Consider the following 16946-nt stretch of genomic DNA (forward strand, 5'->3'; position numbering starts at 1 on the left):
CTACCACAATAGAACTCACTACCAATTTAGCCCACAAGCCAGTTTAATAAGAAACTCACAGAACATACACATTCAAATTCAGGACAAGAAATACTTGCCAGTTTATCTCAATCTGCAGAGCAACATCCTACGATCCTCCCATACCCAAGAATGCCGGATTTATTTTTCCGTAAAATAATCAAGTAATAATATATTGTTGCACAGCTTCGAGACGAACATTTCTAAAACTTAAAAACGTAGCTTGTACAAATGTTGTGTAGACCTTAGAATTGTTTGAAATTGTCCTTTTAAATCAGCAGCTTGATTCACATGATAATTTGCCAATTACATATGGCTGCCATGTTAGAAGATGGCTTCATGTGCTTGCGGGAACACGTTATTTACGACGGCAAATGAGAGCAGTGTAAGAGGGCCACACAAAAGAGGCAAGATGTGAGATGGCGGGAGATGTATGTGGATGAAAAGTTTATGGCACATTCCTGAAGGGGCTCAAGGATGGGGTGGTTAGAGGGGTAACGGGGGCCGGAGTGTTCGGATAAGGAGAGTATTTTATCATAGAAAGGAGAAGATATTGCTCAAGAATGACGGAGCACAGGTATGAGGTTTCGCCCCATATACTGAGAGGAGCACCTAGGAAACAGGTACATGAGGGTTGCCGCCTGTGAACGGTGAAAGGAATGCATTAGGTCGGGTAGAGTTGTGGTGACTTAATTAACACCACAAGCTACAGCACAGAAAAAAGGAAATGCAAGTGCATGAAAGATTTTTACAGCAACATTTTTTGTAATTCTGAAATGGAAAAATGATGCAATTGACATTATCACCAGCTATCGAAATTTGACTTTTTAAGCAGATTCATCCACTTTGAGACATTTTTACATGCAATGTAGGATTTAGATGATAATACCGATAATCTGTGTTGTAAAATAATTTATAATGAAACAAAATGTGATTGTTGTGGTTTGACTCAGAAGGTGGAAATAACTTTAGGAGTTTGAGATTTTTGCTCAGGACTGGAAGCCAAACCCTGCAGCTTTAAATGCTACATGTTATTTCTCACTGTGCTAGCTTTTGAGAAGTGGTATAGGTTCTGAAGGTAAGAATACAGTTTGTGAAATCATTCATTAAACACTCATTGGTCAGAATGCCTTAGGCACGCTGAAGTAAATAGTGATAGATGGAAAGCAACCGCCTAATTTCACAGAGCAAAATTGACAATTCATTGTACACAGTAAAACACATTTTGGCACATCATACATATAGCAAACTCTACTCGCCTGAGTAATACTTTTGTTTTTTTCCTTTTTTCAAATATCTTTGTTTTTTTCTTGTCGTGTTCATACATTGGACATCAGGAAGATATTGTAGATTTGGACAGCGAGCATGCGTTACACCCCTTCACTGGCGTGCAAATCTAGAGGTTTTTCAAGGCTAGGATGTAACGCCAACAATTGAGTGTTAGAAATATTAGCCCAAATGCTGGTATGTCGTATGAAAGGGTAAGAAAAGTCACACTTGGGCGGTTTTCAGGGTGGTAGTGGATATGCTACCCCTATGCTACACTATTCGAAAGTTGCACTGGTTACCCATCGAATCCCGAATCCAGTTCAAAACCCTCATCATGACATTCAAAATCCTCAAATCCGGATGCCCAGAACTTCTGCGTCCACTCCTTACATCGTATGTGCCTCGGCGCAACCTGCGCTCATTAGGCCAGCACTTATTGATTTTACCCCGTACAAAGCTCTGCCGCACTGGTGGTCGCTCCTTTAGGGTTTTGGGAGCCAAGCTCTGGAACGCTCAGCCACTGAACATTCATTCTTTGGAAAACTTGTCTACTTTCCGGAAGGCCATCAAGACCCACCTGTTCCCCTCTCCTTAGGACTCTTGTCTATCCCACTCCTTTCTTCCTCAGTATAGTGTTTGTGGTTCCTTAGCGCCGGGACGCCTCTTTGCTGGGGCAGCTGTTGCGCTCTACCAAAATGATAACATAACATAACAGCAAGCGCTCTGATGCTTCCTGCAAGACGCTCATGGTGCCAACACCAATGAAAAGAGAATGCCCAATATTTGCTGAATGAAAATAAAAACAGTATGTACCCAAATGTAGGAAAACATAATAGTATTCTGCTGACACGGAGTACAGTACATTACCTTTCAAGATGACACTGGCGAAATTAAAGTAAGACATTTTTGAGAACACTGATTTTTCTGCTAAGGGTGAGATGACAGAACTGTGCAGGAATTGGGCGAAACAAAACACTGCCAACTGGGTCATTAGGAGGCGATTTTCGTGGTGTTAGTTAATGTTATTTGATTGTTTAAAACCTGTGGTTAGCTTCATTGAACTATACAAGTTCCACTGTACAGGTGAGTAGTCGCGCTCAACAAACACCTGATTGATTGAATGTGTTAGGTTTATCCCAACGAAATGAAATCCTGTATAAAAAAAAAAATCCTTTCAGTAAGAAATAGATGGTCTATGGTTACAAAAGGTAATTTTAATACATTTCTTTGGATTCTCCTTTTGTAACAGTAATTTTATTTTTAACAGATAATTCCGCCAACAATGCCGAATGGCTGGTAAATGTAACTCTGAATATTCGCTCTTCGACGGACACTGGTGTTTTATTTGCCCTGGTCAATGGGGACACTGTTCCGCTTGCTTTGGCCATTGAAGACGCTGGTTCATCTAATACACAGGTAATTTTTCACCTCAATTAGTGTTCAAGTAATTCAAAGTATTTTCCAAACAAATGCCTATATTCCTATCCCTATATTTGTGGTACTTTGTTAGGTGACATTGCTTCACAAATGTGTGATCGTTTGTCTCTACCCTAAAAATACCCACTGTTTGGGCTGGTGCATTCTGAAAGCATGAGCATGGCTAATGGCTCATACAGCAGCAATCGTTACTGCATCTTGCACATTTGTGTTCCTAGATTATAACCTATTGTACAAGTTTCCTGGAAAAATAAAATCTTGGCTGAATGGCAGGGCATTGGTGTGGGGGAAGAAGCATAAGATAAGAACATAGTGCTAGAGGTTAAGCATCACATGAGCATTACTGCCTGCACCGTATTCTATGAGCTTCTTACTCCATTAATGTATGATGGACATTCTAGGAGAAAATTGTTGATTTTCCGAAGAGGAGTGTGTAGTGATCCCTGTAAAGCAGAGTATGTTAAAATCAGTTAATGCCTGATTGGTATGCTGAATTGAGAAGTCCTAAGAAGAAACTTTAGTTTAAAGGAGCAATGGGAAAAGAAAAATACCGCACTTGGGAGCACAGTGTTGCGTATTAATACCTGGAGAGAGTTGATGAATATGGCATACTTTATATTGTAAGGAAAGTAAACAAATTGTACATCTCAAGGAACGAATGCTTTTTAATGTCAAACTAAATAAAATACTCTCATAAGTGTATTTTCATGAAGAAGTGCAAGAAAGAAAAAAAAACAAGGATGAAAGAAAACTTAAGTCAGTCTCCATTCATACAGCCTGTAATCGGGAACGAAATCCACATATCCATGAGAAGTGCCCCAACCCTCCTGGGGTTTAGAAGAAGGGTAATATACACTTCTTTAAAGAGCACTACATCATAATGCAGTAACAGTCCACGCCCATTCTCTGAACCCTGCTTCCTCTCCAAGCAGTCATTACCAGTATCCTTGTTGTTGGACCTGTACATCCCTATGCTTCCTTTCTGCGATGTTCATGCTGTACAAATATCACACACATAAATACACATATACATTATTTTTGCAAAATTATGGGTTGTATGCCACATACTCTCGGTGTATAATTCTACAAAGCTACTAAGTGTTTTCATACTCCTGAAAGAAAGCTTGAGACAGTTGCCACTGGAGACCTAAACATAACTCCTCTCTGCTTCAACATAGTGCTGATCCCTTACTCATGCTATGGAGCTAGGTTACTACAATTCCAAACCTCCCATTAAGACCTGTGGTAAGTTACCTATTGGCCTACTCCGGCACTAGTTTCTGGTCCTCGTAATGTTTGCAAGAAATTGGGGGTACCCCAGACTATAGTTCCTAATTCGGGATAAACAAATCAGTTGAAAGAACAATAAATTAGGAACAAGGTAAATAGTGGACTGGGACTGACATCAGACAGTAATAAGTGTATCTAAATAAAAATTCTTGGTACAAAAATATATATTTTTTATTTGTTATTCAATCATTGTTTAAAAAGCAATCATTTTTATCTGCTATATATATATATGTGATATACAATCTACATATATGACATGCTATACATTTTAATTAATTCCAGTTTGCATTGCATTACAGTGGTTATAGATCCAACTGAACAATTTGATCTAAAACATGGCTAACCTGTAACCTTTAGCCATGTTTTAGATCAAAATGTTCAGTTGGATCTATAACCACTGTAATGCAATGCAAACTGGAATGAATTAAAATGTATAGCATGTCATATATGTAGATTGTATATCACATATATATATAGCAGATACAAATGATTGCTTTTTAAACAATGATTGAATTACAATAAATAAAAAAGATATATTTTTGTACCAAGAATTTTTATTTAGATACACTTATTACTGTCTGATGTCAGTCCTAGTCCACTATTTACCTTGTTCCTAATTTATTGTTCTGGTCCTCGTAATGTCCACAATCTTCATTCCTGTTGCTCAGGCTGCTTGCTATTAGCTGTAAGCAAGGTTGGACCGGGACTGAAAATTGGCACTGGCATCAAAATAAAAGTAGCCCCTTTCGTGAATCAGATAGCTAACAAAATTGCCTACATATGCAAATCTCAGCAGTTTTGAACTTGCAAAGACACTCTGTATTGGTGTTTTGCAGGTTGTGGGAGACTATGCATTTGTGCGTGCTGCAGGGAATGTATGTGGTAATATCAAGGAACTGTAAAAACGACCCACCAGACCGTGAAACAGGCCCACAAACAGACAAAACAACTACCCGCACACATCTATTAGACCAGCCATTTGGACATTGTCAGATTGTTATGTACGCCAGCCCGACATTGGCTATGAGTAACCTGAAGGTGGTGTTAGTAAGAAATATTGGCAGTTTTTGGCATGCCATGCAGACTCATGCTGATGACAGCAAAAGCAAATCACCTGGAGGAGACAAGTCTCCACATCCGACCTATGACTCCGCACTAGAACAGCAAAATGAAGACTAGTCTATGAGAGGAGGCAGGGGAAGATGGAGAGAGAGCATAGACGATAAAAACATTAAGAGTGGCAAAGAAATAACCATACAGAGTATTATAACGAAAAAACTGATAAATTTGCCATCATCAGAAATGTGGTAAATTCATGTTTAGTGGAGGAAGTTCATGCCAGGGGTGTTTATTCAAATTTTTTTGGTTGGGAGTGGGCAGAGTGGGGTTGGGGTGAGGATCGGAGCCCCCATAGCAATTGTACAATCATACAATTGTAGAAAGTTCATTGTAGGCAAGATTGAACCTGATTACTAGTGGTTATAGTTGAGGAAAACATCCAGATTCTAAGACCGTTTAATCCCCATGGATATGTAAAATTTTGTTTAAAGTATATCATTACCAGTAAATATATAATATGTTGTAAAGTATTTCCAAGTCAGGCAATTGGGCCAATTTAGTTAAGCAGTAGTATAGTGCTTGACCAAAAGGAGTAACTGCAACAAATGATGGACGGAATGCAGAATGATTCAAACATTCTTCCCCAGTCAAGAAATCTGGGTTAAATCCACAATTCTTTTGCCCACTATGCCACCCCAGTTTGGACCCAGCCATATGCAAATCAGTCTTAACCCTGTGCCTCATGGGAACAGTCCAGACCGAACTGCCAAGCCAGGTCGTCCCTGAACCGGAAACAAGCATCCTTGGCCCAGTTTCGGGGTATGTCACCCTTCATCAGCCAGGCTAGCTTGAATCTAGTGGCACAGTGAGCAAAGAACGATGATGGATTCAACCCAGATCTGTGACTGAGGGTGAGTGTCTGAAAAGTTTCCGCACTCCGTCCATCATCTCCTTGTGTTAACATTAATGTTCAACCTGTTGGCATTATAGCCTCGGAGGCACTTAGTGGTGGCCTTTATGAATTAATTTGACCAGAGTAAGAGTGTGAATCATTGAAAAGTAATAGTAAAGGTATGTCACTGGCTATACCACTGCTGTTAAAGGAATTGTGCAATTGTTACTATCAGATGCAAGATCAGACTGTGACAACTTTAGATTCCTGCCTCCACCAAACCAAGTTTGTCTCCTGAGGCCGCAACTTATTCTACCAAGATCAGATAAACCAGTGTCTTGAAGTTCATTGGCAAGTATTGTAGTAAAAAACAGAACCACTTCCTTCTCAAGGGCTGTCCCAGTAGGATAACCAGTATTATTTAAGCACATTTCTTATGCTTGAAGAGTGAATAAAAGGGTTAAATAGCTCACAGTTCTCAAGATATGCTTGAATGTGACTCCTTCCTAGACAGGAAACTACTGATAACCTGTGTAGAGAGACCCCAATCTTAGAAGCTTCCTTAACAAAAGAAAAAATTAGCAGTCACTCTTCTTTCAGGGGCCTAGTTTCTGGTCGCTGCAGCCCATGTGCAGCTCAGCTGAGCAGCACAGCAAAACCAAGTCATCAAAGGAATGGACAAAGACAGTTTAAAAGGGATGCCTTTCTGAGCAGAAATAATCCACAGGAAAGGAACTTCATGATAAATAGCATAGCAGATGAGGAGAATTAAGTGTTGGGGAATGGGGAACACTTCTACTGTGATTCGTATAAGGACCTGGACAAAGATCAAATGAAGAGTTGTCATTGTTGTAGTGGCTGTTTTTAATTTGTCAGCTGTTAACGGAGGATTAACTATGTGTAAACCACTAATTGCCTAATCAAGCTCAAATCCGTGGAAACAAACATGTATCTATACTTGGTTTGAAAACTCTGGAATTCAGGGCTCATGCTTCATTTGAGGTAACATATTTTGCAGGTTTTGGAACTACATCATTACTCACTGCAATAATAGGCAGACAGTGACCCTGTCTTAAGAAAGATTTAGGGCCTCATTACGATGTCTGGCAGAGATTCCTCCGTCTGACATTGTCTCGGCCAAGGGACCGATCAACACCCTGTCAGAGGTCCGAACCGATTAATTAGGATGCAACTAAACACTGTTTGGTCGCACTCCTATACTTTTCAATAAGATCAAACATTACGACTGGAATGCATACTTCCATTGTAAAAATGTGAGGTGCAGTTCATCCCTGCACCCAGTGGCAGGCCCCTCGAGGTGCCTGCCACAATATGCAGGGATCAATGTGCACCATCAGCCTCCAATCGGAGGCTGCGCACCAAAGGGGGCCCTGCTGGAGGCCTCCAAAGTCGAGTTCTGATGGCCTTTCTGTGTCAGGAAGGCCGGCACAGAAAGACTGTCTCCACCTAACATTGTAATCCCAACTGCGAAAAGAGCCACCCTTGGGATTACTGGCCGCATCCTGACTGGCTGACGGGCTCTCTGAGCCAGTCGGAAGCCAGTCATAATGACCAGTCGCATTCCTTTCCGACTAACTCCATCATAATGGGTCGGTCAGAAAGGAATCCGACCGGTAAATTACGATGCAGTCAGAATGGCTCCGACCAATGGTCGGAGCCGTTTTGAACCACATCATAATTAGGGCCTTAGTTCTCGTGCGGATACCTGTAAATATGGATAGAAGAAGGGGTCATATTAAAGCCAAATTATCCCCTAAATGCTGCCAGGAAAAAGCCACCATCTAATTTGAATTAATCTAAGGCCTCATATACTAATATTCCAAATATGCAATCTTAAATTGCAATAAATATTTATTTGTGAATACTTATTTGGAATGGGTTATGATTGATTTGGTAGAAGTGGGTGCCATTTGCGCACCAACTTTTACCTAATGCATTGGTATTTTACAAAATTACTTGGGTATTATTAGGTTGGCTCACAAAATACTAAATCGGAGTGGGTCCCAATTTGACCTACATCATTAAAATCCATGCGGTAGATCGCAAATTGGGACTCACTATGATTGGCTAGCGTCACAGGCATGGTGGCCGGCTTGTGTCCGCAGATCACCATGTCTGTGATTACTTTTAAGTAAAACTATCTTTTTAAAATAAAGCCTGTCTTTTTAAAAGCTAAATGGGATGCGTTTAAAATAAAAACAAAAAATGAACATTTTTACAACCATTTGTTTAGTAGTAGGCAGTGGGCCCTCTACACCCCCTTCCCAAATAGTGATTAGTATTTTCCATGCGCAAACCCAAATTGCATAGTGTGTTACTGAATCACAATTTGGGTTTTGTTGCTATTTTGCTGTTTCAAAGACTCCGATTAGACTTTTGAGGCATTTAAATTGATTTGAATATGAGGGCTTTAGCAATGAGAAATACATTGGGACTATGCCTAAATGTGCTTACCTTTGAACATCAAGGTTCGCTATTTGAAAGTCAGTATGAATAGTGGACGAGCAATAATAAACGGAGAAGAACCCAGCTTTCGCAATCAACATGACAAAAGGTGGGCCCTTGGACTGGAACGAATTTGCGCAATTGTTTTTTTTTTCTTGCAAAAACCGATACCTGCCAAATGCATTCCAATTACTGAAATGGCCCTAGAGATTATTTATGATACAAGGATCATAATTTGTCTTTATGGTTTAAATCTTTTTATTGAAAATATAGCAGACAGATATTCAAGACCCTCAGCTCCTGTACAGTAAGCGAGACAATAACAAGTATCTAATTTAGCGTTGCCAGCGACAAAAAACATGGAGCGAGTCCGCCAACGAGATGCAATAGCAACCTTTAAGAAGAAACCCCCTCCCCCCCAGAACCCCCTCCCCAACCCAACCCCACCCCCGCCCGCCCCCTCCCTCCCTAACCCACCCACCCCTCGTCCACTAGGAAATCAGGGGAAGGAAAACAAAAAGGGGAGAATGAGTGTAATGGTCAGCAGCGAGGTCCTCGGGCTTTCCTGGGAGCTACAGTGAGAATCGGAGTGTCAGGGAGGCGCAGCAAGCGTAAATAGCGGGGGCACGTTAGTTCCCTGAACTCCGGTGTCAATAGTGTCAAGAATGGTCGCCATAACTCGGGGAATTCCGACCCTCTACCAGCCAAAGTCAACGTGAGTTTCTCCATGCCCAGCACCATCCAAATTCTTTGGAGCCAGCCCGTGAGTGAGGGGAGTTGATCAGACCGCCAAAGAGCCAGGATGTTTTGTGTAGCTGCCCCAAGGGCGATGGCGATCATCCTGCCTCTCCGGGATTTAAGAGGGTAAGTCAGGGGATTGGGCAACCCAAGTAGGATGTAGGAGGGTAAGTGTGGAAGCTGTGTGTCAAGGTGTAGATCTACTTCATCCAATACCTGCTTCCAGTAGGGCTGCAGGCGACTGCAGCCCCACAGAATATGCACCAGAGTGCCCACCTCCCCACACCCTCTCCAGCAAAGATCGCTCCTGCGCGAGTCGAACTGGTGCAGGCGCTCAGGAGTATAGTACCAATATGTTGCGACTTTTGTTAGTGTTTCCTTGAGACCTGCATGGTAAGCAGAGTGTTGTGCCCTGTAGTAGATGCCTTCCCACTCCTTGTGTGTAAGTGGCCTCCCCAGATCCTGCTCCAATCTTACTCACCCCGCATTATAGGTATGTGTGGTATGCTCAAGCAGTTGCTTATACAGGTCAGAGATAAAAAATTTTGTCTGAGGTACGGGCAATTAGCCATTTTTCGTAGGGGGACAGGAAACGCTGTAACTGCGGTCTGACAGAGGGGTGCAAGGCCCAATGGCAGAGCTGCAAGTACTCCAGGCGGCTCTTTTCCGGAATGTTGTAGTGTTCCCTGATCTGTGGAAAGGGGATGATACCATTCAGGTCATAAAGGTGCCCTACCGATCTACAGGGGGAGACTCGCCATGCCTGAAAGGCACAGGCGTCCATACCCGGAGAGAAATCCGGGTTGTCAAATAGCGGAGTCATTGGAAAAGGAAAGGTGGTAAGCTTCGCCGAGACGGCAGTGTTATCCCATGCTTTCAGGATGGTAACGGTGATGTCAGAAACATACAAGTTAGGAGGGCGGTGCAACTTACGTAGGAAGGGAATGCTCTGTAAGGGTCTGCCCGCCACCGCCTGATCCTGGAAAAGCCAATGCTTCTCGGACTCCAACTTATGCCATTCCACCAGATAGCGCAGTTGGGCAGCATGAAAGTAGGTTTGGAGGTCGGGCACCCCTACCCCACCCTGCTCAGGTGGCAGAATCGCAATCTGGTGTCGGAACCGAGGTTTACGACCGTTCCAGATGAAGCACGAGAGCTCCGCCTGGGTCTGTTGAATCCAACCCGCTGGGGGCCGGGAGGGAGAGTCTGGAAACGGTACAAAACTTGCGGGAGGATCGTCATTTTGACGGCCGCAATCCTCCCCGACCACGACAGCATGCAGTGCTTCCATCGTCGAAGCTCCGTGCGGATGCGCGTGCGGAGGAGAGAGCAGTTAGTGTCCACCACCCCCCGGAGAGTCGGTGCCAAGTGAACGCCCAAGAAGGGGATTGTCGAGGACGCCCAGTGCAATGGAAACTCCTCTCTCAAAAAGGCCAATGTCTGCTCGGAGAGGGAGAGATGCAGCGCCATAGATTTTTCCACCTTGATCTTAAACCCGGAGCCCCTTGTGAACGCGTCCAGTTCAATTAGAAGGGCACGGAGAGCCGTAATAGGCTCCGACAAGGAGAGAAGAATGTCATCCGTATATAGACTAATAGTGTGGACATCACTGCCAAACTTAATTCCGCTAATAAGAGGGTGTTTCCGGATTCGAAGAGCGAGGGGCTCTATATAGAGCGCGAAGAGGAGGGGCGACAGGGGGCAGCCCTGCCGGGTGCCCCTGCCGATAGGGAAGCTTGAGGAGGAGCAACCATTCACTCTAACCGTCGCCATGGGTAGCCGGTAGCAATTGAGTATTCGGGTCCTGAGTTTCTCCCAAAACCCGGCAGCCATCATAACCATTTCTAGATAGGGCCAGTGTACCCTATCAAAGGCCTTTTTGGCGTCTATAGCCAAGAGCATGAATTCGCCCTGAGTGCGGGATGCCTTCTCTATTAAATGGAGGACACGTTTGGTGTTGTCACTGGTCTGCCTCTGTGTAATGAATCCCGCTTGATCGGGCTCAACCAGCTGAGCCATATACTCTGTCCATCACCACCCCCTTTTCTAAATCGTTTTGTCCACCATAAGCGTGGAAGGGTATGCTCAGACATGAGTCCCTTGCTCACTGCACCATCAAGATTCAAGCAAGCTGGGCCGAAGACGGCTGTAATGCCAGAAACCGGACCCCGGAAGCTTGTTTCCTTTCCAGTAAAAGAATTGGCTTGGTAGGTTGGTCTGCCCTGTTCCCTTGATGCACTGGGCCAGGGACAGACTAATTTGCATGTAGCCAGGTTCTGAGCTGAGATGGTGCAGTGAGCTGAAAAACGGTGATGGATCAAGCCCTGATCTCTTGACTGGGTACAAGTGTTCTGTTTAATTCAGATACTCTGTTCATCACCACCCCCTTTTCTGAATCGTTTTGTCCACCATAAGTGTGTAAGGGTATGCTCAGACATGAGTCCCTTGCTCACTGCACCATCAGGATTCAAGCAAGCCGGGCCGAAGACGGCTGTAATGCCAGAAACCGGTCCCCGGAAGCTTGTTTCCTTTCCCGTAAAAGAATTGGCTTGGTAGTTTGGTCTGCCCTGTTCCCATGATGCACTGGGCCAGGGACAGACTAATTTGCATGTAGCCAGGTTCTGAGCTGGGATGGTGCAGTGAGCTAAAAAACGGTGATGGATCAAGCCCTGATCTCTTGACTGGGTACGAGTGTTCTGTTTAATTCAGATACTCTGTCCATCACCACCCCCTTTTCTGAATCGAGCCATATATGGGGTCAGCCGGGTCGCCAGAATACTCGCGTACAATTTAAGGTCTATATTCAGAAGGGATATAGGTCGATATTTTTCACAGGTCGACGCGTCCTTTCCCGGCTTTGGGATGACCACTACCTCTGCCTCCGACATCTCCCCCGGGATAGTGCCCGCGTGCTCGAATGTGTTGAAAAGGTTTGTTAGGATAGGGGCTAATTGAAAAGCGGCCGTGTAGCCATCTGGGCCAGGCGACTTACCCAGCTTAAGGCGGGAGATCGCTGAAATAACCTCCTCTGTTTGAATGGGCCTGTCAAGGAAGGCGGCCTGTGAGTCATTAAGGGTGGGCATCCTGGCCGCCGCGAGATATTCTGCGCTACAGTGAACGTCCAAGCTATCTCCCTTGTATAGCTCCGCGTAGAAATCCCTAAACCTTTCCGCGATGGCGGCATCATCCGTGACCGTTCCACCTCCAGCCTCGCGGATGCCCTGCACTCTCTGCTGTTGCCTTTTCTCCCTCAGTTTGTTGGCTAGGATGCGACCGCACTTATCACCCCCAGTATAAAAGGAATGGCGGAGGCGGGGGGCCGCATATTCAGCCCTGTCCTGATCTATCACTGCCAGGTGTTTCCGCTCAGTGCATAACTGCCGCCATGCACGATGAGCCCCGGTACGCTGGTGCAACTGCTCAAGCTCTCTCACTTTCTGCGGGAGTTCCGCTCTTTTCAAGTTTCGTTCCCGGTTCTAGGAAGAAGAAATGGCGATTAAGTCGCCTCGTAACACCGCCTTTAAAGCCATCCACTGAACTGCCAAGGAAGTGTCAGCGTTGGCGTTGTGGGATAGGAAGTTAGATATCGCTTTCTGAATCTGCCCGACTACCGAATGTTGATGTAACATGGTATCCCGGAGGCGCCACTGTCTCGAGGAGCGGGAAGAGCGCGGGAAACGGAATGTAGCCACGACCGGGGAGTGGTCAGATAGGGACGCTGTCAAAATTTCAGCAGCAGTGCCAGAAGCTTGAAGGGAGGTGGAACAAAGGAAATAATCGAGCCGGGCGTAAGTCTTGTGGCACCTGAAAAGAAGGTGTAGCTGCGAGAGTGTGGGTGAAAATGGCACCACATGTCAAAAAGCCCCAGGTCTCTCATGCTTGTGTGATCCGCAGCCAGGAGGACCCCGACCTGTGTCCTCCGCTGGCAAGAGCAATCTAAATCATTATCGAAAACTAGGTTAAGGTCCCCCCAATCAGCAAGTGGCGGGCCGACACAGCTGACGCCTCGCTCAGGGCAGTACGCAAAAACTTGATTTGCCCCTCATTGGGAACGTAAACGGAGCCAATAACCAGGGTCGTGTCTCCCAGGGACAATTGGTACACAAGAAGGCAACCTGTAATCCCTGCCTCCCTCTGAACCACCCTACCGGGAAAAGAGCGGGAAACCAAAATAGCCACTCCCGCTGTTTTAGAAGTACTGGATGAGAACAGCTGTGTGGGGAAATGTTTGGATTGCATCCTGTGATGGTCTTTAGTGAGGAGATGTGTCTCCTGAAGGAGACAGATATCTACCTTGGAGTGTTCAAGGTAATTCAGCACTGCCCTCCGTTTAATCAGGTTATTCAGACCCTTTACATTGATGGTCAGGACCTGGAGTGTGTCACCCGTCATGAGTGGGGGAAGAGGCGGCCCGGGAGCCATATCCACCAACCCAAATTGCGTGCTCGGGAAAAGGGGACCATATCTCGGGATCAAGACGGAGGCGCCAGGGGAAAGGGCCAAGGGAAAGTGGACAAGGAACCCCTACCCAAAAATAAAACCCCCCAAACCCCACAACCAAGTCTTAATACAAAACTGAGAACAAAATAACCAAACCAATCAGGAAAGCATAAAATCCATCATAATGTTCGCCGTTCCCGGAACCCCGGGATGCCGTCAAAGTGGGGTACAGAATGCGGTCAAGAATGGCTGTCCGGAACCGCCCGCCATCCACCGCGGATCAGCCAGCCCCCAACCAGAGGACAATATGAAGGCCCCACAGTACTTATTCATTCCACATCCGAGGTGTGCCCTGCTAGGGCGTCAGCGACGACGGTCAGAGGTGCTTGTTGTCCCTGCTCTATGGCGCGTTGAGTCGGCCTCCGAAATCTACGCCTCCTTCGGGGTTTCTGCCAACCCCACGGTGAAGTCTCAGGCTCCGAGTTGCGGTCCTGCTGTTCATCGCCATCCCGGGGCACCGCTAGGCCCAGCAGTTGACAAGTCTCAGTAAAGGAGCGCATCTGGTGCAGCTAGTCCCGGAAGTGAAAGATGAGCCGAAATGGATGACCCCATGAGTATGTGAAGCTCTGCTGTCGGAGATGCTCCGTGACCGGGCGGAACTGCCATCTGCGCTGCAGCGTGATTAGGGAAACATCTTGGTACAGCACTGGAGAGGTGCCTCGATAGGATATTGGGTGCATTGTATGAGCCTTGGCCAGAATCGCTTCCTTCGTTTTAAAGTCTTGTAGGCAGACCGGAATGTCCGCCGGTGGGGCATTTGGGGAGCGCGGCGGGCCGGCCCTATGTGCTCTGTCTAGGACAAGTGGGGAGTCCTCCGGGGCACCCAGGATGTGCCGGAACAGGCCCTCAGTAAAGGCAAAGAGATCCCTGGTCTCATTCGGGGCCTTCACCCCCGGATCCTGATATTATGTCTGCAGGACCTGTTGTCAAGGTCCTCGAGGTGGACCTGCATGTCGAGGTGCTGATCTTGCAGACGTATCACCTCCTGCTGCAGAGTGTTTATCTCCGACGTCGCCGCATCACTCCGTCCCTCCAGCGTGGACACCCGCTCCCTCACACTATCCATGTCCCTACGGATCTCTCTCATTTCCGCGGCCAGCTCAGTTTTGACCGATTGTATGTCAGACCGGAGGGTGTTGAAAAGTGACTCAATAAAGGATTTTTTGATGGGGGCTTCTCCCACCTCCGCGCGGGGTGCTGTAGTCGTCATGGCGGCCACTGGATTCAGGGCTTTGGTGGCGGAGGAGGACTGTTCGAAAAGTTCTTTGACTGACTTCTGCTTCCGCGTCCTGGCTGTGGACATAATCAATGCGGGGTAATCAGGTCGCCAGCGCACGTGCAGGAGCGGGATAACAACTGCTCCACTGCCTTCACCTCAAACCATGCAACCAGCAGCCGGTCCGGTCCAGACCCACGGGAGGTCTCCCCCACCACAGTCCACAAGGAAGCACCACGCTCTCACCACTCGGGTCCTCCGCCGCTCTCCGGGGGTGCTGTCGGCTCCGAGCGCGGACCAAGGAGCGGTCAGGAAGTACTTCGTCCACCTGCTCCTGGCTCCTCGCGCGGGAGCTACACCCGGGGTGCTCAAGCTCTGCCAGTCGCTCCTAATGACACCCCACAGCTGCTGCCAGTCGCGCCTCCAGCTCCGAGTCCCCTGCTCGGACCAGCACCACAGTCGTGCGTCGCCTTCTCGGGCCCTCGCTGCGGCAGCTGCCTCTCAGAAAGTCTCTGGGCCCCAGGCGCTGTCCCCACACTCCTCACCTCACAGCACTCGGCCACCGAAGGGCCCAGCCGTCCACCTGCCTCCCCTCGTCTGTCTGGTATTGGCTGGTCATGGGCAGTCGATCCGCCAGGGCCTTGCTCCAGCCCGCCGCAGTGTGCTCCTTCACTGGGCCCCAGGGACGGCCCCAGCTCCCCTGGGTCCCCCGCTCTGTCCGCTCCCGGGCCTGGGGCGATGGACGATGGGCAGCCCCCCTCGGGGCCGCCGTCAAAGGCCAAGCGCTGCTCCCAAGCCTCAGTCACCCCCGCACCGGGCGCTCTCTTCTCTGCTCCTCCCCAGGCGTCCAGGGCCGCCGGGTCAGGCCGCTCCCACGGGCATGGAGAGCCTCCTCGAAGGCGAGCAGTAGCGGCGATCAGGCCGGCTCCTCCCCGGCCGCCGCTGCAGTCGGTGGTCACGGCGAGTACTCCCACTCGGTCCGACCCTCAGGGGGGGGGCCACTCTCTGTCCGCTGGATGCAGCACAGTCGCAGGCTCGCAGCGCCTCGGTGCTCGCGTGACCGCGAGGCCCGCTCGCCAGCCGCCGGCCTCGGCAGGCCTTTTCACTGTCTCCCCCTGTCTGTGAGGCCTGTTCCGGATCCCGGCAGCCGGCCGCCTCCAGCGCGCTCTGCAAGCAAGCGGCGGGGCTCCAGGCGCCGACTGGGCCACAGTAGCTTCGGGGCATACTCCGCCTTGGATCGCGGTGGTCGGCGGGGCACTCAGCTGCTAATAGGCGCTATTTCGGTGGACGGCAGACGGGAGCTCCGATATTTGCGTCCTACAGTGACGCCATATTGGCCACGCCCCCATAATTTGTCTTTAAAGGAGATCTATAATCTTGGTTAGAAATGGTGTTCTTACGTTGTTTTGTTCTAATGCACACTGTGTTATCAAATGCTTACATTTGAATTTTAAGTACCTATGGCAAATGCAGGTAAATAAGATTCCCTTTGGCTTTATATAAAAGTGGGTTTATAATGTGACCTAACAATTGAAGGGTAAAATCTGCAAGTGTAATTAATACCGAGCCCCAACACATGTATGTATGTGCAATATGTATATATATATATATATATATATATATATATATATCTTTCTCCTTTGCTCGAGAAACCGCCACCAAACCAGAGGGCGCGTCGCCAGCACCGGTTACTCGAGGGTACTCCGGTATAATCTCCAAACCTCCACCTTGGTATTACCCCAGGGAAGACGACGCCATGTGGTGATCAAATATACTTTATTGTCGGTTTTTCAACGTGTTTCGCCTGTACCAGCAGGCCTGTTCACGAACAAGCCTGCTGGTTCAGGCGAAACGCGTTGAAAAACCGACAATAAAGCATATTTGATCACCACATGGCGTCGTCTTCCCTGGGGTAATACCAAGGTGAAGGTTTGGATATATATATATATATAACCTACCCATGAAGGAATTACCTGCACAAATCATGCATTAAGAATGAAATCCTAGCAAACAACAGTTTGTCGTGAATTACATATGAATTGCATGTTTTTAACTTTTAAC

General features: G+C 47.2%; 1 protein-coding gene across 1 annotated transcript in view; it reads left to right on the plus strand.

Annotated features, from left to right (window-relative positions):
• The window catches only part of PROS1 (protein S), a 469412-nt gene that overhangs the window by 395600 nt on the left and 56866 nt on the right, over positions 1–16946 (plus strand). The window contains exon 13 of the mRNA XM_086934426.1: positions 2555–2703. Within this exon, the coding sequence (XP_086790552.1) occupies positions 2555–2703 (149 nt within the window). The remainder of the gene's footprint in view (positions 1–2554; positions 2704–16946) is intronic.

This window comes from Lissotriton vulgaris, chromosome 8, assembly GCF_964263255.1.
Source record: "Lissotriton vulgaris chromosome 8, aLisVul1.2, whole genome shotgun sequence".
NCBI classification, from domain to species: Eukaryota; Metazoa; Chordata; class Amphibia; order Caudata; family Salamandridae; genus Lissotriton; species Lissotriton vulgaris.